Below are 16,579 nucleotides of genomic sequence, written 5' to 3'. Positions count from 1 at the left end.
AGAAAATTCTCTAAACCAGCTTCTGGATGCCTGCTTAAGCCCATATAAAGATTTATGGAGTCGACAAACAATGTTCTCCCCCTATCGATGATAACCTGGAGGAGGCAACATGTAAACTTCCTCTTGGAGTTCGCCATAAAGAAAAGCATTTTGAACATCCATTTGGTGTAAAGACCAGTTGCGAACAACAACCACAACTAAGAGGCAACGGGCAGTAATGAGTTTGGCTACTGGGGCGAAGGTCTCTTTGTAGTCAATGCCTTCGTGTTAGGTGAAACTTTTTGCAACAAGGCGAGCTTTGTGGCGTTCAAGAGTCTCATCAGATCAATACTTAAGCTTAAACACCCATTTGTAACCGATAGATTGTTGTCCACGTGGAAGAGGAACAAAACTCTAGGTATTGTTGTCTGAGAGAGCTTTGAGTTCGGCTTGAATGGTAGTGACCTAGTGGGAGGTTCTACCAAGTGGGGATTTTGACAGGCCTGTTCATAAGTAGCATGTTCTACCAAGGGGGAGATATGAGCAAGAAAACATTGGTATTGAGGGGACAAACATGAATAGGAAACATACCGATGGAGTGGATGTCGTGTGTTGAACATGGACCGCAAGGATGTTGCCTTGGACAGTAGTAAAGTTGAGTGATGGGCCACGTAATCTTTAAAATGAGCTGGTGGTTTGGAAGAACGGGTGGATTGGCGTGGCGTAGCTTGGTGGGGGCATCTGTCATTAAGAACAGGTTCTGGTGAGGGTGTGATGATGGTAGAAGGTAAGGTAGTTTTGGGTGTGTTGTCAGTTATGATAGTTTCTGGGTGGTTGTGGTGACTGGAAGGGAAATAGGATCAGAGGGATCGGTGTTATGTGGTGAGGGAAAGTCTGTAAGAAGGGGATCTAAAGTGGGAGTGGGAGATGGATAAACAAGCGGCATGACATGTTGGGTGGCATGTGTGGGAGAGGTATAGGGAAAAATATGCTCATGGAAAATGACATCTCGTGAGGTGAAAAATTTATGTGTGATGAGATCATACAAGTTATAACCCTTTTGGCCAATGGGATAACCAAGAAAAACACAACGACGTGCACGAACATCAAACTTATTGAAGGGTGTGAGGTTGGTAACATAACTAAGATATCCAAAAACACGTAATTGTGTATAGATTGGTTATGTGTTGTGCAAAAGCTCGTATGGTGATTTATGAGAAAGCAATGGTGTGGGAAGGTGATTTATGAGGTAACAGGCAATTTGGATACTTTCCCCTCAAAATTTTAAAGGTAAATTGACCTGAAATTGAAGAGCACGACCAATATTTAAAAGATGTCTATGTTTACATTCCACAACCCCATTTTGTTGTGGTGTGTAAGGACAAGAATGTTGAAAGTCTAAATAAGAAAGCATAGAAAGAAATTCACTATCATTATTTGCATGAAGAATCTTAATGTCTTTTTGAAACTGTGTTTTGACCCAAGAGAAAAAGGATTTCAAAATTGATTGCCTGTCGCATTTGAATTTTATAAATTGCACCCAAGTAAAATGAGTATAATCGTCTACAATAGTAAGAAAGTATTGTGCCCCAAAATGTGTTGGATGTGTGTGAGGTCCCCAAATATCACAATGGATTAAATCAAAAGGTGCAGACGTTTTTATTTCACTGCGACCAAAAGGTAAACGAGTTTGTTTTTCTAAAGGACAAATATCGCAAATATGTGTGGAATCAAATATGATTTCAACATTATTTTTTGCTAATGAAAGTAAAGGTGCAGATGACGGGTGCCCTAAACGTCGATGCCATAACTTATTGGTATGGTGATTGGTATGGTAAATGTGGTTGGCGAGATAAGGGTTTTGTCCTGGTGTAAGGTAGTAGAGGCCATCAAAATGCTTGCCCATGCCAATCATCCTCTTCGGGTCCATGTCCTGCACAATACAAAAATCCGGATAAAATGTTACCATACAATATAAAGCTCTTGTTAATTTACTGACAGACAATAAATTGACACGAAATGTTGGTACATAGAGAACTTTATCGAGAGATAGCTCATGTGATAATTTGATAGAACCAATGTTTTTTATTTTTGTTTATCCCCCATTTGGTAAACCAACAGATGCATGCTGAGCATTAATAATGTTGTGCGTTGGTGATGAATGCGATATATGATCAGTTGCTCCACTGTCAATAATCCAAAAAATAGTTGAATGTGAACATGTTTGTGCTATATTGCATTTTAGCGAGATACCTATTCCATTACCATTACGGAGCATGCATGGCTATGATATGATTATACTCCTCGGTAGTGAACGTAGGACCATCTGGAACTGAAGTGTTGTACTTGGAATTTGTGGCAGTGTGAACAACCCTTGTAGCAGAGTGAACAACCTCAGTATTATTGGCCATTGATCTCTTATTTCTCGGCTTCACATTCTTGCCATGCCATCTGTGTCCTTCTAGAAACCCAATAATATAATAGCAATGGTCTACCAAGTGTCCATCTCCATCGCAGTAGTTGCATTTGAGTAGTTTACGTGAAGATGTGTTGGTGTTATATTTGTTAAATGACTGGAATGTTGGGTTTCGCCTTACCTGCATTGCATGAAAATTCATCCCTATATCTCGACGACTTGCTACATCCATTTTCCATTCATGTTAGAGAATAAGACCACAAACTCGTCGTGTGTCAGGGAGTGGATTCATCATCAGGATCGACCCTCGTATTGTGGAGTAAGATTCATTCAATCCCATTAGGAATTGCATAACTCTTTCTTTCTCTTCACGTTCAGTGAGTCCCTTTAAACCTGCACAAGTGCAAATAAGTGGATCATGGCAGGATGCTAACTCATCCCATAAGGCTTTCATCTTGGTATAATAATAGGAAATCGAGAGTTGCCCTTGATGATTTTCAATAATTTCTTGTCAAATCTGATAGATTCTTTAGTTGTTGTTTTGTGAAAACCTTTTTTCAAGATTGTTCCAAATTGCAGCAACAGATTCTGTGTACGTGATGCTGTTGGAAATGTCTGGGTGGACAGAATTCACGATCCACAGTGTTACCATATCATTGCATCTTTTCCAAGATGTATAGTTTTCATTCAGGGGTGACGGAGCTGTAATGGTTCCATCAATGAACCCCATTTTGTTCTTTGCACTGAGACCCATGCACATGGCACGACTCCATTGCCTATAATTGTTTCCATCAAGCGGCTTGGAAGCAAGAATAATTCCAGTATGGTATGTGCGATGTATCGCATGCGGGTCTGATAACTCCATGGAATGCTTGTCTGTCTTCATACTTGCTTATATCATGGTTTTTATGAGAGATTTGTGATTACTGTGAGAGGGCTGTGTTTGTTATGGTGGCGGAAGCGTGATAGGTTACCAAAGAAGTTGCTCTAGTACCATAAGAAATTGAGAATTATGTATATGTATTATATTAATATACAAGAGTATGTGCTCCTACAGATCTGCTATTCCAGGAAAGTAGGCCATACAAAAAAAGCTGATTACATTTATATCCTATAATCTCGTTCAATCAATCTGAGAGATTTGTTTTCCTTCTTCATTCAACATATTTGCTTTCCTTTAACAAGATCGGTAGACCATCTACTGGGAGAAGGAAAAAAAATGGAGAAGGGGACAGTTTTAGTCAGACCAAATGATAGCTGATCTTCTAGGAAAGAGAGGAGGGAAAATGTGAAAGCGAAATAGCTAGATACTACTGTTATAGCTGGGAAGTGGGAACTCCTCAGGATTGCTCCCAGCTGCCATTTGAAACGCAGTCACACGCACGTTTCAAAAAGAGACGGCCACGAATTAAGCCTAACTTATGCTTGTATAGCAAGTACCAATGCTTGTATAGCAAAGTACCATGTCTAGCCTAACTAATGTCCACGTGTCTTGGATCTTCCTAGATAAAGACAGTCAACTTCTAAACTATATTGGCTAGCCTGCAAGAAACCGGCATTTTCCTTTGTCAAGACTTTTCACATGGGAACTGGATTGTCTGTATTCGGCAAAGTTGTAGTTTTCCCAAAAAATACATTTAAAAAGAATTATTTACAGTTTGATTAAAATTATTATGAGATTAAATTCTGTACATAAAATAAATAAATAAATAAATTATTTTAATTCTGCATACTTCTGAAAAATAAATTTTGTATGAAAAATAAAGTAAGCTTTATAATGTAGTAGTAACAATCATAAATATCTGCACCATTAGTCTGTAGTATCTTCAAGATCTTAATTACAAAATTAAGATTTAAAATTTAAAATGCAAGCATAAGTTAATTATTCAAAAGCTATATTACTATGCCTAGTCGTCCTGGTTTTAGTTTTAAAAATCAAAGTCAAACGTACGAGCAGCAGGCGAGCTAGGCAACAATATATTTTCCATTGAACGCAGCTATTGCTAAACTTTTCTATCTATGCAATGCAGCTGCCCTTTCCAACCTCTTGTCATCCTCCTGGTCACAAAATCGTGTTGCCTTTCTATTGCTTTTAATTCATTTTAATATATGGCAGAACTCACTTCTTTCAGCTAAGTTGAATCCACGCACAACGTCAGTCATTCTTGAATACGACTTGTCTTTTGCATGTTCAACGCTCCGATATTATATGATATCAAACTATATAAACAATTTATTTATTTTTGACTACTGAACTCCGATTATTCATACTTGTACGCCCATACAAGTATAGGAAGCAGGAGGTACGTAGAGGCATCGTTCGACCGACATCGACTCATCTCAATCTTTAAGGAAGAGATCGATCCTTTGAAAACACGTGTAGAAATCTGTTGAATCTTTCTAAATCTCTGGCCACCGTTGGTTTTTTTCATAGTAAATCATCAATCCATTATTAAATTCAATTAATTAACGTTTACGGAATAAGAGACCGTACGTGCTGATATTTTCTTTTGAGCTAAATTATAAATTAAGATATTATTTTTAGCTAAAGAAGGTACTCATAATGTCTCTTGGAACATAGCTACAACATATAGCTTGGAGGGCCATGGCACCTCCAAAGTTTTGATTTTAGCTCTAAAAAGTTGGGTGTTTTTTAAGCATATCCTTGAATTTAAGACTTGTTTCCTTGAAAATATGTATCTTGCCTCTATGCTCTATATATAAAAAAGGATCCAGTGAGTTTGCGGATGAACTTGCATCCATGTCTTCTTCTCATCAAGGGTTTCAGCTTCAGGGGAAAGAAAACACTTGTGAACAACGGGGCGCTTTTTAGATCAAATAAAACAGTGGCTTGAGATTTTTATCATCGTAGCAGGGATTTCTGGGTGAGGAGATGATGGGGGCCGTTTGAAGTAATGAAGTTTGGCGATCCAGATAAGTTAATTGGGAAGAACTGGCCTCGAAAGTACAAGCTGACAGTTAAATCCTTGCTTCGGCCTGTTAATAACTCGAGCCCAAAAGTACTCTCTTACAGCTCCATTTAAAGTCATCGTGGGTTCTTATGTGGCTAAGCCCAAAGTTATTTTTCTCTACACTCGGCGAACAAAGAAAGGAAGGGGTTGACTGATTGATAATCAAGAGGCAAAAAGTTGCAGCCTTCTGCAGGCTACAGCATAAGGTTGCTAAAATGCGAAAGTCATTCATTACAAGGATTAATGTTTGGACTTGATGCAAAGGTCAAATGAATGCGTAAATTCCAATCAACATTATTCACTTTTAAGCGAAGCAGGAAGTAACTGTTAATTTGCCCCCACAAGTTTGCCACTAATCCTTACTTATTACGTGGTATGTTGAGATAGAAACCTCTACTTTAACAGCAAAAACTGTACTTGTCCCCCTCCCACCATGTAAGAGCCTGTACCCAACTGCATCAACATTTGTCACTCTCACGACAAACGTTTTTGGAAGCTACTCATGTCATGTATATAATTTACAGCTGGCGATAATTAAGGAGTACTGTGATGGATTTTTTTGAAGTTTCACATTTCTTTTCCTTGTCTATCTTAAGGGAATCCCACGTAAAAAATCTACTACACTCAACTTTATCACATTCCCAAAACACTTGTTAGTTATATCGATTCACGGCATAAGCAAATCTATCATCAATATTACACTTTTATGGAGCATGCAGAGATAGCTGGTAGGTACCAGCACTCAGTTTCGCTCCTAAACTCTAATAATTTATATGCATATATTCTTCTATACACGAAATTAAAGAAAATAAAGAAAAAGAAAACGAGAGGCACTGAGAAATAAATTTATCATGTTCCGTGGTGGAAATGGAATGCGAGGGTACGTGTTCATCTGAACACTGTAATATAATGATTCCCGATAGGATAAATCAATTAATTGTATTGATAAAACTACTCAATGATTAATGGAGTTGTTGTTGTTTTGTTTTCCTTAAGGAATTAATGGTGATTTGACGAAACCAATGGGCAATAGATCATCAACACGTACGAAGGAGAACGATGATGAGGTAGAGCCACCTAACTGCGCCATCGATGTGGATATAGCCATGCGCTCGATCGGAGCAGGCACACTTGAATGAGGCAGAGAGCATGATTGTCCTTCATTATTAGAAAAAACAAAAGGCTGGCTTTGCTTTGCGTAAAGAAAAGATTGGAATATTATTATATGTTATCATCTCGTGTGGGGAGAGCCAAACAATTTGTTTTCTTCTTGCTGTGAGTAGACAGACACCAAAGCATACTTATCAGATTCAATTGGATTAATTCTGTGGGTGGGTTTAATAACCCATCCATTCAAGCTAGCCTTGATTCTATTTATGTTTGGAGTTAATCTCACTAATAAATATGAGTGATTTGATAGGTTAATTCTTGAGCAGGTAGCTTCAACATATTATATTTTTATTTAAAACAATATTATATTGTTTTATTCGAAACGATGTAAAATAGAATTACTTTGAATAAACCCATATTCCAACTGTTGACTCGACGGAATGAATGATGAGAAATTTGTGTTTTTTGCCCACTAATAGCAGTACCACAATGCTTAATTATATAATTGTTTTTCTCGTGACTGAAAAATATATGATTGTAAATCCCATCACTCGAGAAGAAGATACACCAGTACTTTCCGGTCAGTAACAATTAGTTTAGGACTACAGTTTCGAAAGTAAAGTCCGATACTAACATGTTTTGAAGGCCTAATTCTCTCCCGAGAAAGAGAGAGAAAGAAAAAACAGACAAGGACTAATTGTTTCCCTTCTGTATTATATATATTGTATACGCGTGCTCTCGCATTCTATGTATGATACTGCTGCTGATAATAATAACAACAACAATTTGTACCCTTTTTTTTATCCAAAGTGGAGGGGGGAATGAATAGCGGTGGCGGAAGCCATGAATTATTGAAGAATTAAGCTCCAAAGGTAGCGAGGCGAAGCGTGCAATGGCCCGTGCGGGCCATATTGCTCTGGGCATGATTAACGCTGTGACTTTGTTTCTCTCGTCCCTTTTTTTTATCCTCTTACATTTTGCTAAAAACAACAACATTCATCGATCAATATAAATATGATTGGAGAGTACTAAATTAACATGGAATAACTCAACGAAGATGTAAATCATTGATGCGTTTGTTTTTGTGCTCTCTCGTGAAGAAATACAATACCAGCTACCACACGTGCATTCGTTCAGCTATATATTTAATATTTGTTAATTATTTGCATATATTAATTGTGCTAAATCTTGAATTTTATTGAATTAAAATACTTGACATTTGAGATCTAGATGATTATATGAAGCGTGGTGATTTATAATTATTCTTTAGATTTTAAAACATATAAATTAAATCTTAATTATTCACTTGTGAATAAAAGGAGGAGGGATAGAATTACATTTTAATTCTGCACACTATAATGCAAGCATATATTGCGTCGACCGTCTAGTAGTTTACCATGTTTCTCGAAAGGGTTGATGGCTGTATAATTATATATTTTATATGAGACTTTTTTTCAAAAAAATATCAATTTTATATTGATTCAGACCTTCCAAAATGCATGGGTTCGCAGCTTGATTTAAGTAACCGTGGATTTTTTTGCTTGTGTTGTTTGTTTTTACTGTTCAAATCAAGTTTAGTAACTCTTTTAAATTTTTTTATTTAAAATTAATTTTGTTTTTATATTTTAAAATTATTTTGACATATTGATATTAAAAATAATTTAAAAAAAATACTAGTTTCATGTATTTTAAAATAAAAAATACTTTAAAAAATAATAATTATCTACACTCGCAAACATTACTATCTTAGTTTAATACATGTACAGCACCGCTTCTTGTCATTGCAAAATGGCCATCATGAAAAATCAAGTCCATGAAACTTGTGCATAAAGTTTGAAGAAATTAATCATGCAATGTCCCACTGCGAGGCCATTATTTCCAAAGCTAAAATTAATTAATAAACCTTGATGAAATGTTTAATCCATCCTAGTTTAAATAATTATTATTATTATTATTGCTGTTTTCAATTTTTCAAGAAGATCTTGAGTACAGAACCTCTTAAAAATTAACCAAGAAAAAAAAAACGATTTGCCTACACAGCTAGCTCTGCCTAAACTGTTTATTAAAAAAATAATTTAATGTAAGAGACACGTCATTACCTATTTTATTATAAGAATAATTTGTTACGTATGTGTTGAGATGGTTTTTATATATTTTTCAATATAAAATCTTAAAATGAAATAATATTATTTAGGGATAATTAATTACAAAGTTTTATCTAAATTTCACTTTCCCTAGAAAGTAATTAATTATCCCCGTTATTAATTGTCTGAAATAAAAAATCTGCAAGGCAACACGGGTAATAAAGCTATTGGGGCACAAGTGAATTAATTTCGTGCAGTGGATATGAAAGATAGTAGTTATAAGCAATGGGAGTGGGCCGAGGAGGGGAACGTCAGGTGGGGTCAGTTTCTTTTGAACAGAAGAAGGATGGGAGTTCGGACAGGGCGGCAAGCGTAGCCATCGCCTCGTGCATGCCATCCCAATATGATATCTAGTCCAATACTAACTATTACATTGCTAGTTCGAGACTGTAACCCTTTTTTTTCCTTTTATTTGTCATTTTTAATCAATTTGCATGGAAATTGTGCGGTGAAAGGATGGATATTGACATGTCATTATATATGCAATAGCAAGAGTAAAATCTAATTGGTAATTACTGTTAACCTGGGAACTTAGGAGTAGAATTATTTGATTAAAGAAAAAGAAGGAAGGTGAGAAATGCGTCTTGTTTTTTTCCTCGTTTCACAATCCAAGAAGTCATATCACGCGCACCACCCTCACAAGTGCTTCCAAGAACAGACCCCACCTTCCCTCGTGGGCGGAATTATTGACCCCGATTCCCCGGCCCACACACACAGACTGCCCTTTTTGCCTCTCTCTCTCTCTCGTCAGTGCCGTGCTCCTGCTCTTGCTTATTTATTGGCTTTACGAATCACTCCCCCTCTCCATAGTTTTTCCATTCCCTTCCTTTCTCCAGCTATATACCTCTTCCATCGCCTCCTTTCCCTACTTTATATAAATACTACTACAGTCACTACTAAAATAATATGCTCTGCCAGCAGCAGCCGCAGGGATCATCCAGCCCAGCTAACAGGCCTACCTACTGCAAGACTAATCGTTAGCTAATAATTTTATTATTTCTTGAATTAATTCCATCTCGCGCTACCTCTCTAATATAAATACTATATTCTCCATTTCTAGTCTTGCCACTTCTTGTTTACCTTGTGGCAGCATTACTATACCAGGATCGATAGATAGCTTAGAATCTTTTATATATGAGGATGATGATAGATTTGGGTACCCAGAGAGGTATGGTCCCTATAATGGACACCCCGACCTCCGTAGACTGTGGGAGGGAAGTGAGGTTCCGCAAGTCCTTTAGGTCTCTAGTGGAATGCATGGTCCCTGCCTGTTGTGGCTTTCAAGCATCTGCAGATTCCCTTGCCAGTGATACCGATGATTATTACACATCATCGTCAGCCTCGACAACCACCACCACCACCGTAACAGGCACCTTCTTCGGTTACAGGAAAGGTCGAGTGAGTTTTTGCCTCCAAGACGACACTCGTAGCTCTCCTCTCATACTGCTTGAATTTGCAGTCCCCACAGCCTACCTTGCAAAAGAGATGCAGCACGGCTTGCTCCGCATAGCACTCGAGTGCTGCCACCCAAGGCAAATTAATAGCCAAAAGGAGCGCTGCTCTCTCTTTAACGTGCCAGTGTGGACCATGTACTGCAATGGAAGGAAGGTTGGTTTTGCTACGAGGAGGCAGATGAGTGTGAGTGATGTGGCTGTACTAAAACTCATGCAGTCCGTCTCAGTTGGTGCTGGTGTTTTGCCAGTGGCAGGCACCGGAGAAACAGGGGGCCTCCTCATGTACTTACGAGCCAGTTTCGAGCGAGTTGTTGGCTCGGTGGATTCCGAGTCCTTTCATATGATTAATCCTGTTGGCAGTTCTGGACAGGAACTCTCTATATTTCTCGTGCGATCCTGACAATCTCCGTTGATCAATCAATACCATGCATATATATATATATATATATATATATATATATATATATATATATATATATATATTAGAATTTGTATTCCTATATATATACTATTACAGATCTTAATTGCTAGTTCATATTAGTTTGTGCTAGAGTATCAATTATCCTGTCCTATCTTGTCCTGTAATTCATGTAGAAACATCTCTTAAATTAATCAAGTCAGATCTAGTTAGAGTACTGCTAGAACCAAATTACCTAACCTGCATAATACCCATGACTCATCTTACTGTGAACTCTCTTTTATTTTTTATTTTTTTTGTCAGATTGTGTGATTCTATAGACTTGGTTTCCTAGCAAATGGTTAATTTAAGTTTGTGAAGATAATGACATGAAAATGCTAAGGCAAATCCAAGGCCATGTTAATTAAGGATTGGAAATACAAGATAGGTGCAATGCACAACGTCTTGAATCGAGTAAAAATTTTTCTAACATAAAAAAGATGCCCAAACAATGATAATTTGAGCAAACCCGAGTTAATTTTACTAATTAACCCGGACTCGTAACAACCCAATAAAAAAAACACAAAGTTCATGGCCAATAATTTAATGTCAAATGATAAAATTAAAAAAAAAATCAATTTCATAAAAAAGACATTGAGAGAAAAAAAAATTAGTTAACCTGAATTAACTCAATTAACATGTTACCTAGAATATGAGATCGGGATAATTCTACAAAAGAAAAGGGGAACAAACAATGAAGTTAAGTGATTGATAACTAAATGTCAAATGATGAATTTGTAAAAATAATAATTAATAAACAGCCTCAAAAAAGGTCGAACTTAACTTAGGCCCGGGTCATGAGACGGTAATTACCTTGGAAGGTAATTATAAAAAAAAATAACAAAGTAAAACTTTTCAGCTGTAAAACAATTTAGGGGTTAATTTGGAAAGTGAGATAAATTAGGAAAATGATAAAAAAAATCATTGGGAGAATGAGGATCAAAATTGAATTAAAAAACTAAATAAAATAAAATGTTGAGGGACAAAATAAATAAATAAAAAAGATAAATCAAGAACATAATAAGAAAATAGTAATCAAAAGAACTAAGACCAATATTATATTAAAGAAATAAACGCAATAAAATGATAAGGAATGAAATTGAAGAAAAAAATAATCAAGAAAAGTATAAAACATAAAAAAAAAAGAGCAATCAAAAGTAGAAAGGACAAAAAATGATATAAAAATCAAATAATATAAAATGCTCATGGACGAAACTGAAAAAAGTTAAACTTCAAAAAACATCAAAATAAATAATAATCAAAAGAATAACAACCAAAATCGTTAAAATTATAAACTGGAGGACACAATTGTTCGTTGGAAGGGACGACATAAATTTCAAGAGCATGAGAGAAAAAGAGAGGGGAAAGAAAAAAAAATTTCATCGCAGCCCAACAGGATCTCTGTCGTGAGCAAGCACCATATTGCTGGAAAAAGAATGACTCATCACTCTCAACATCATCATGGATGGAGGATTTTGGTAAAATTTATGGCCCTGCATTCATTGCTAAGAAGGCTTGGAGGGTGTCACGCGTCAACAATTTTTTTTATAGTTTTGAATTATTAAAAATTACCAAACAAGTCCTAATTAAATCCATAAAAAAAAATGGAAATACTAAAATTTTCTTGAAACCATCCTTAATTTTTTTTAATTTCAAGGGTAATTCTATAAATTAACTGTTAAAAAAAATAAAAAAGATAAAGAATCATTTTTATGCGTGTTTACTTTTTTTTTTCTTAGGGGTATGATCATAACTTTACTATGTATTTTTTTTAAAAAAAAACAAAAGAACCCTAACCAAAAGCTTAATATTTTGTTTTTTGTTTTTGAGAGTAAAATATTTATTTTATTGCAGTTAAAAAAGGTTTCCTGATCAATTTATTCTTATTAATTGATTTTGCAGTGACTAATGGATCATCTTGGAAAGACGGTTCTACCTTTAATTACAAGTTTTTAGAGGTTTTTGGTTAAGGCTAAAAGTGTTATTTTATTGGTAGCTTGGCTGTAGATGGATTTTAGTTTTTGTTTTTTAATAGGAATCCAAGGTATGGGATTAGCATAATTTAGGTTCAACAACCTTGTCCAAGGTGAATTTATATATATATATATATATATATATATATATATATATATATATATATATATATATACCAGCACGAATGGCAGCTGAGTTGTCCCATGAAAAGCGTAAATTCATGGACGTCTTCTTCTTCCCATCGATATACCAGGGAAGGAATCAGGTGCGTACATGTCTGGGACTGCATTTATCACAACTTACATCAACGTTGCAATGTGATTGACCGTTTGACTGACTGACTGCCACTTTAATTATTAATTGGCTCTTTGGATTTGGGTGGGATATTGCTGGCTGTTGGCTAGTGGTGGTTACGTGATGGTGAGTTTTGGCATGGCTGTGAGATAAATTGTTTTTTAAAATATTTTTTATTTTTTAAAAAATTATTTTTGATATATCAAAATATTAAAAAATATAGTAATATTTTTTTAAAACACTTTCAAAATAAAAAACATACTATTCATAGAAAACAAGACATGAAAACGGAATGGGGTTGGAAAAGGATTGAAAGATTCATATGGACATGCACACGAGTGGTAAGGATACCGACACAATGGCTCCACAGCCTCACATCTGCTGTCACGCGGCTCTCTGGAGGTAGACTTTCTGTGATAGAAAGAACTCGAACCCTTGCTCCAGAGGTATCCAGTACACTACTGATTTGATCTTTCCTTTATTTATAAATGGGCTCACAGTTGAAGCCCAAGCTCAAGATGAAGCCTATGATTAATTCTACATGAACAAACCATTATTAAAAAACATAATATTACAAAACAACTAACAAAAAAAAAGGGCAAAAACATTGTAGCGTGTTTTTCTATTCACCACTGCAAACATTTTCTTATTCATCACTGCAGTGTGACAACTTTTTTTTCTTTCTAAAAAAATTGATTGTTTTTTGACTAAAAATATTTTGACTTTTCATATATGGTACATTAATTATTTTTTAGGATATTTTTGTTTATTCAATATATTTATAAATAGTAAAATAATTAAAATACTATTGATCATAGTTATTAAACCCAACCCGGCTCGGCAGGGTGACCCGATGATTGGACCAATCCGGGTTTGTTAAAAGACCGACCGATGCAAGAACCCGGCAAAACCCGGTCGACACATGACCCGGGCGAACCCAGACGAGACATGGTGTTTTTTTTTCTTTTCTTTTCAAATATGGTTTTTCTCCTATATCCCTCTTTTTTATATTTTTTTAGTTGATTATTAACACTTTTTAAAGTTCACTATATAAATATTAAAAAAATATTTTATTTTTCGATGTAGGATTTGAAACTCTTTAGTATATATATATTCTATATTCTCAAGAAAGAAGTTATTTTTTCAATGTGTGATTTAAAACTCTTTTGTATATATACTCTATGTTTGCAAGAAAAAAGTTATGTTTTTTCAATGTGGGAATTGAAGCCCTTTCATATATATACTCTATGTACACAAGAAAAAAATTATGTTTTTTCAATGTGGAATAAAAAACTTTTTGGTTTAAATACTTCAACTTAAAAGGATAACATAGTATCTTTTCAATGTGGGATTTGAAGCACTTTCGAATATATACTTCATGTTCACAAAGAAAAAGATTATGTTTTTTTAATGTGGGATTTGAAACCCATTAGTATATATACTCTATGTTCCCAAGAAAAAAATTATTCTTTCAATGTGAGATTTGAAGTCCTTTTGTATATATACTCTATGTTCACAAGAAAAAAGTTATGTTTTTTCAATCTGGGATAAAAAAACCTTTTGATTTGAATACTTCAACTTAAAAGGATAACATAATATCTTTTCAATGTGAGATTTGAAGCCGTTTAGTGTATATATATATTCTATGTTCACAAGAAAAAAGTTATGTTTTTTCAATGCGAGATAAAAAAAATTTTAAAATATTCTTTCAAATTTCATTATTTACAACATGTATAGTCTATATTCACATGCTTTTTTTTATTTTTTCATATGAAATATTAAAACTTTAAATATATATTTTTAATTTTTCCGGGTTAATCCAGGTTGATTCATGAAACTCGGGACCCCGTTTCTTGGCCGGGTCAACTCCTAAGCCGGGTTTGATAACTATGCTATCGATTTTTATTATTGTTGGTGTTTTGTATTTAGTCAATTTAGTTTTGATTTTTGTCCTTTTCTTTTTTGTTCAAGTTTTATTTGTTTTCAATTTAATCTTTCAATTCTAATTTGTAATTGTAAGTTTTTTAATTTAGTCCTTCTACTTCTGATTTTTTTTTTCATTTGCTCTTTTGTCAAAGTTTTTATTATAACATTCCCATTTCTATTTATTTGTTTATTATAATTCTAATATAGCTAATCATATGAACAGGAATTAAATAATGCAGTTACTTAATTAGCAAAAAGATTCTTAAGCATGACATTCACATGTTAATTAAAAATTAATTAATTATATATAAAAATTATGTTCTACAACCACAAAGGATTCATCCAACATCCTTTACATCATCCAATCCAAAATACATATATTTTATTTTTATTCAACATAAATATATAAAACATGTTTAGTAGTCAAACATGATTTACAATGCACCATCTCACTACACCGATATAAAAATATTTCTTCCATGTATTTTTATGATGATTCCTTAATATTTTACATATCTATTTTAATCCAATTAATTTCATTTTTAGCCTTTTTACCCGGGCACTAGTCCCTCAACATGGACGCTAATTTATCCGTCTAATTACCGAGCATCAGTCTCTCAATAAAGACACTAATCCATTCATCCAATTATTAGGTACTAGTCCCTTAACAGGGATATCAATCCATCTATTAATATCAAAATATAAAAATACAAAATTTCTAATTAAAGTTAACGCATGCATTCAATTAAATTTCTCTACAAAGATTTAAGGTGCCGAATACCGACCCACTAGCGGTGCTCAGCTAGTAGCTCCCTGCTACTGTCTAGAGCCTCCAGCTTCTTCGGTTTCATTTAAAAAATATCATGATTTCAATACCTCATTATCCAACAATTTACTTAAAACCTCTTCATGTAGTATAATTTCCCATCAAAACAATTTTAACACCTAAATTTAATTTTTTTAACATCCATATCAAATGGAAAGAAATCCATTGATCAATTTATTCGTTCCACATTACTAACATAGTTTTATATGTTTTAATAATCCCACCAAATATTTCACACAATTTTACATCCACTTAAACTTTTAATTTACCATTACAAGAGAATATTTTATTACTATAATAAATAATTTCCAACAACCAAAGGAAATTTAATTTCTTCACACCTAATTCAACACATTATTTTCTTCACTATTTAAATACAATTCATTAAATTTTTCAAGCTTAAAGTTTTATTTCTTCCATGAATTCACCTTCATAAGAGGAGGATAAATCCCCCTTCACTATAAGTTTTAATTCATCATCTAAACTTAATTCTTCTAATTACATCAATTCAACCGCCCCCTCCCAAATTCTTTACCATTGCTTAAAGTTTAAGTAAGAGAAATGGCATTATAATTCTTAACTTTTCACTTAATTAAATCTTAACCCATTTATTTTTTACATCAACCGTTTTATTAATGTAAGAGTTTCATAATCACACATAACAACAACTAAGCTTTCATACATGGAATTTATATAATCAATACAATGAAATCATACTTACTTATAAAATAATAAGGAATTAATAGTAAAACGAAGGTGAAACCATTCTCTATCTCCCTCCTCGTTCTTCTTTTTTCTACCATTTTGTTCTTTCTCCTTGAGCTTTAAAAACTCTTAAATCTCTCTAATAACTAGTGTAATTTACTCTAGAATGATTTTAATCACCCTAGCTTACCCTTACACCTAGGATTTTTTTCAATAACAATTCCCTAGCCCCCTGCACCCCCCCTGTTTTTTTATTTTCCAATCCCGCCAGCAACCTGTGAAAAGTGGGGTGCAAAATTTCATTAATTGCACTTTAATCCTT

At 34.3% G+C, this 16,579-nt stretch overlaps 1 protein-coding gene across 1 annotated transcript; it reads left to right on the top strand.

Annotated features, from left to right (window-relative positions):
• Positions 1-9,419: 9,419 nt before the first annotated feature.
• On the top strand, positions 9,420-10,724 carry LOC7474537 (protein MIZU-KUSSEI 1). The gene has a single exon (XM_052450164.1). The coding sequence runs from the start codon at positions 9,756-9,758 to the stop codon at positions 10,473-10,475; it is 720 nt and encodes a 239-aa protein (XP_052306124.1). The 5' UTR covers positions 9,420-9,755; the 3' UTR covers positions 10,476-10,724.
• Positions 10,725-16,579: the final 5,855 nt, after the last annotated feature.

Source organism: Populus trichocarpa, chromosome 2 (assembly GCF_000002775.5).
Source record: "Populus trichocarpa isolate Nisqually-1 chromosome 2, P.trichocarpa_v4.1, whole genome shotgun sequence".
NCBI classification, from domain to species: Eukaryota; Viridiplantae; Streptophyta; class Magnoliopsida; order Malpighiales; family Salicaceae; genus Populus; species Populus trichocarpa.
The sequence above is the reverse complement of the archived record's forward strand: the minus strand, read 5'-3'. Positions and strand labels throughout refer to the sequence as shown.

Coding starts and splice junctions, on each gene's coding strand:
- LOC7474537 (XM_052450164.1), top strand. CDS start 9,756: ATGAGGATGATGATAGATTTGGGTACCCAGAGAGGTATGGTCCCTATA.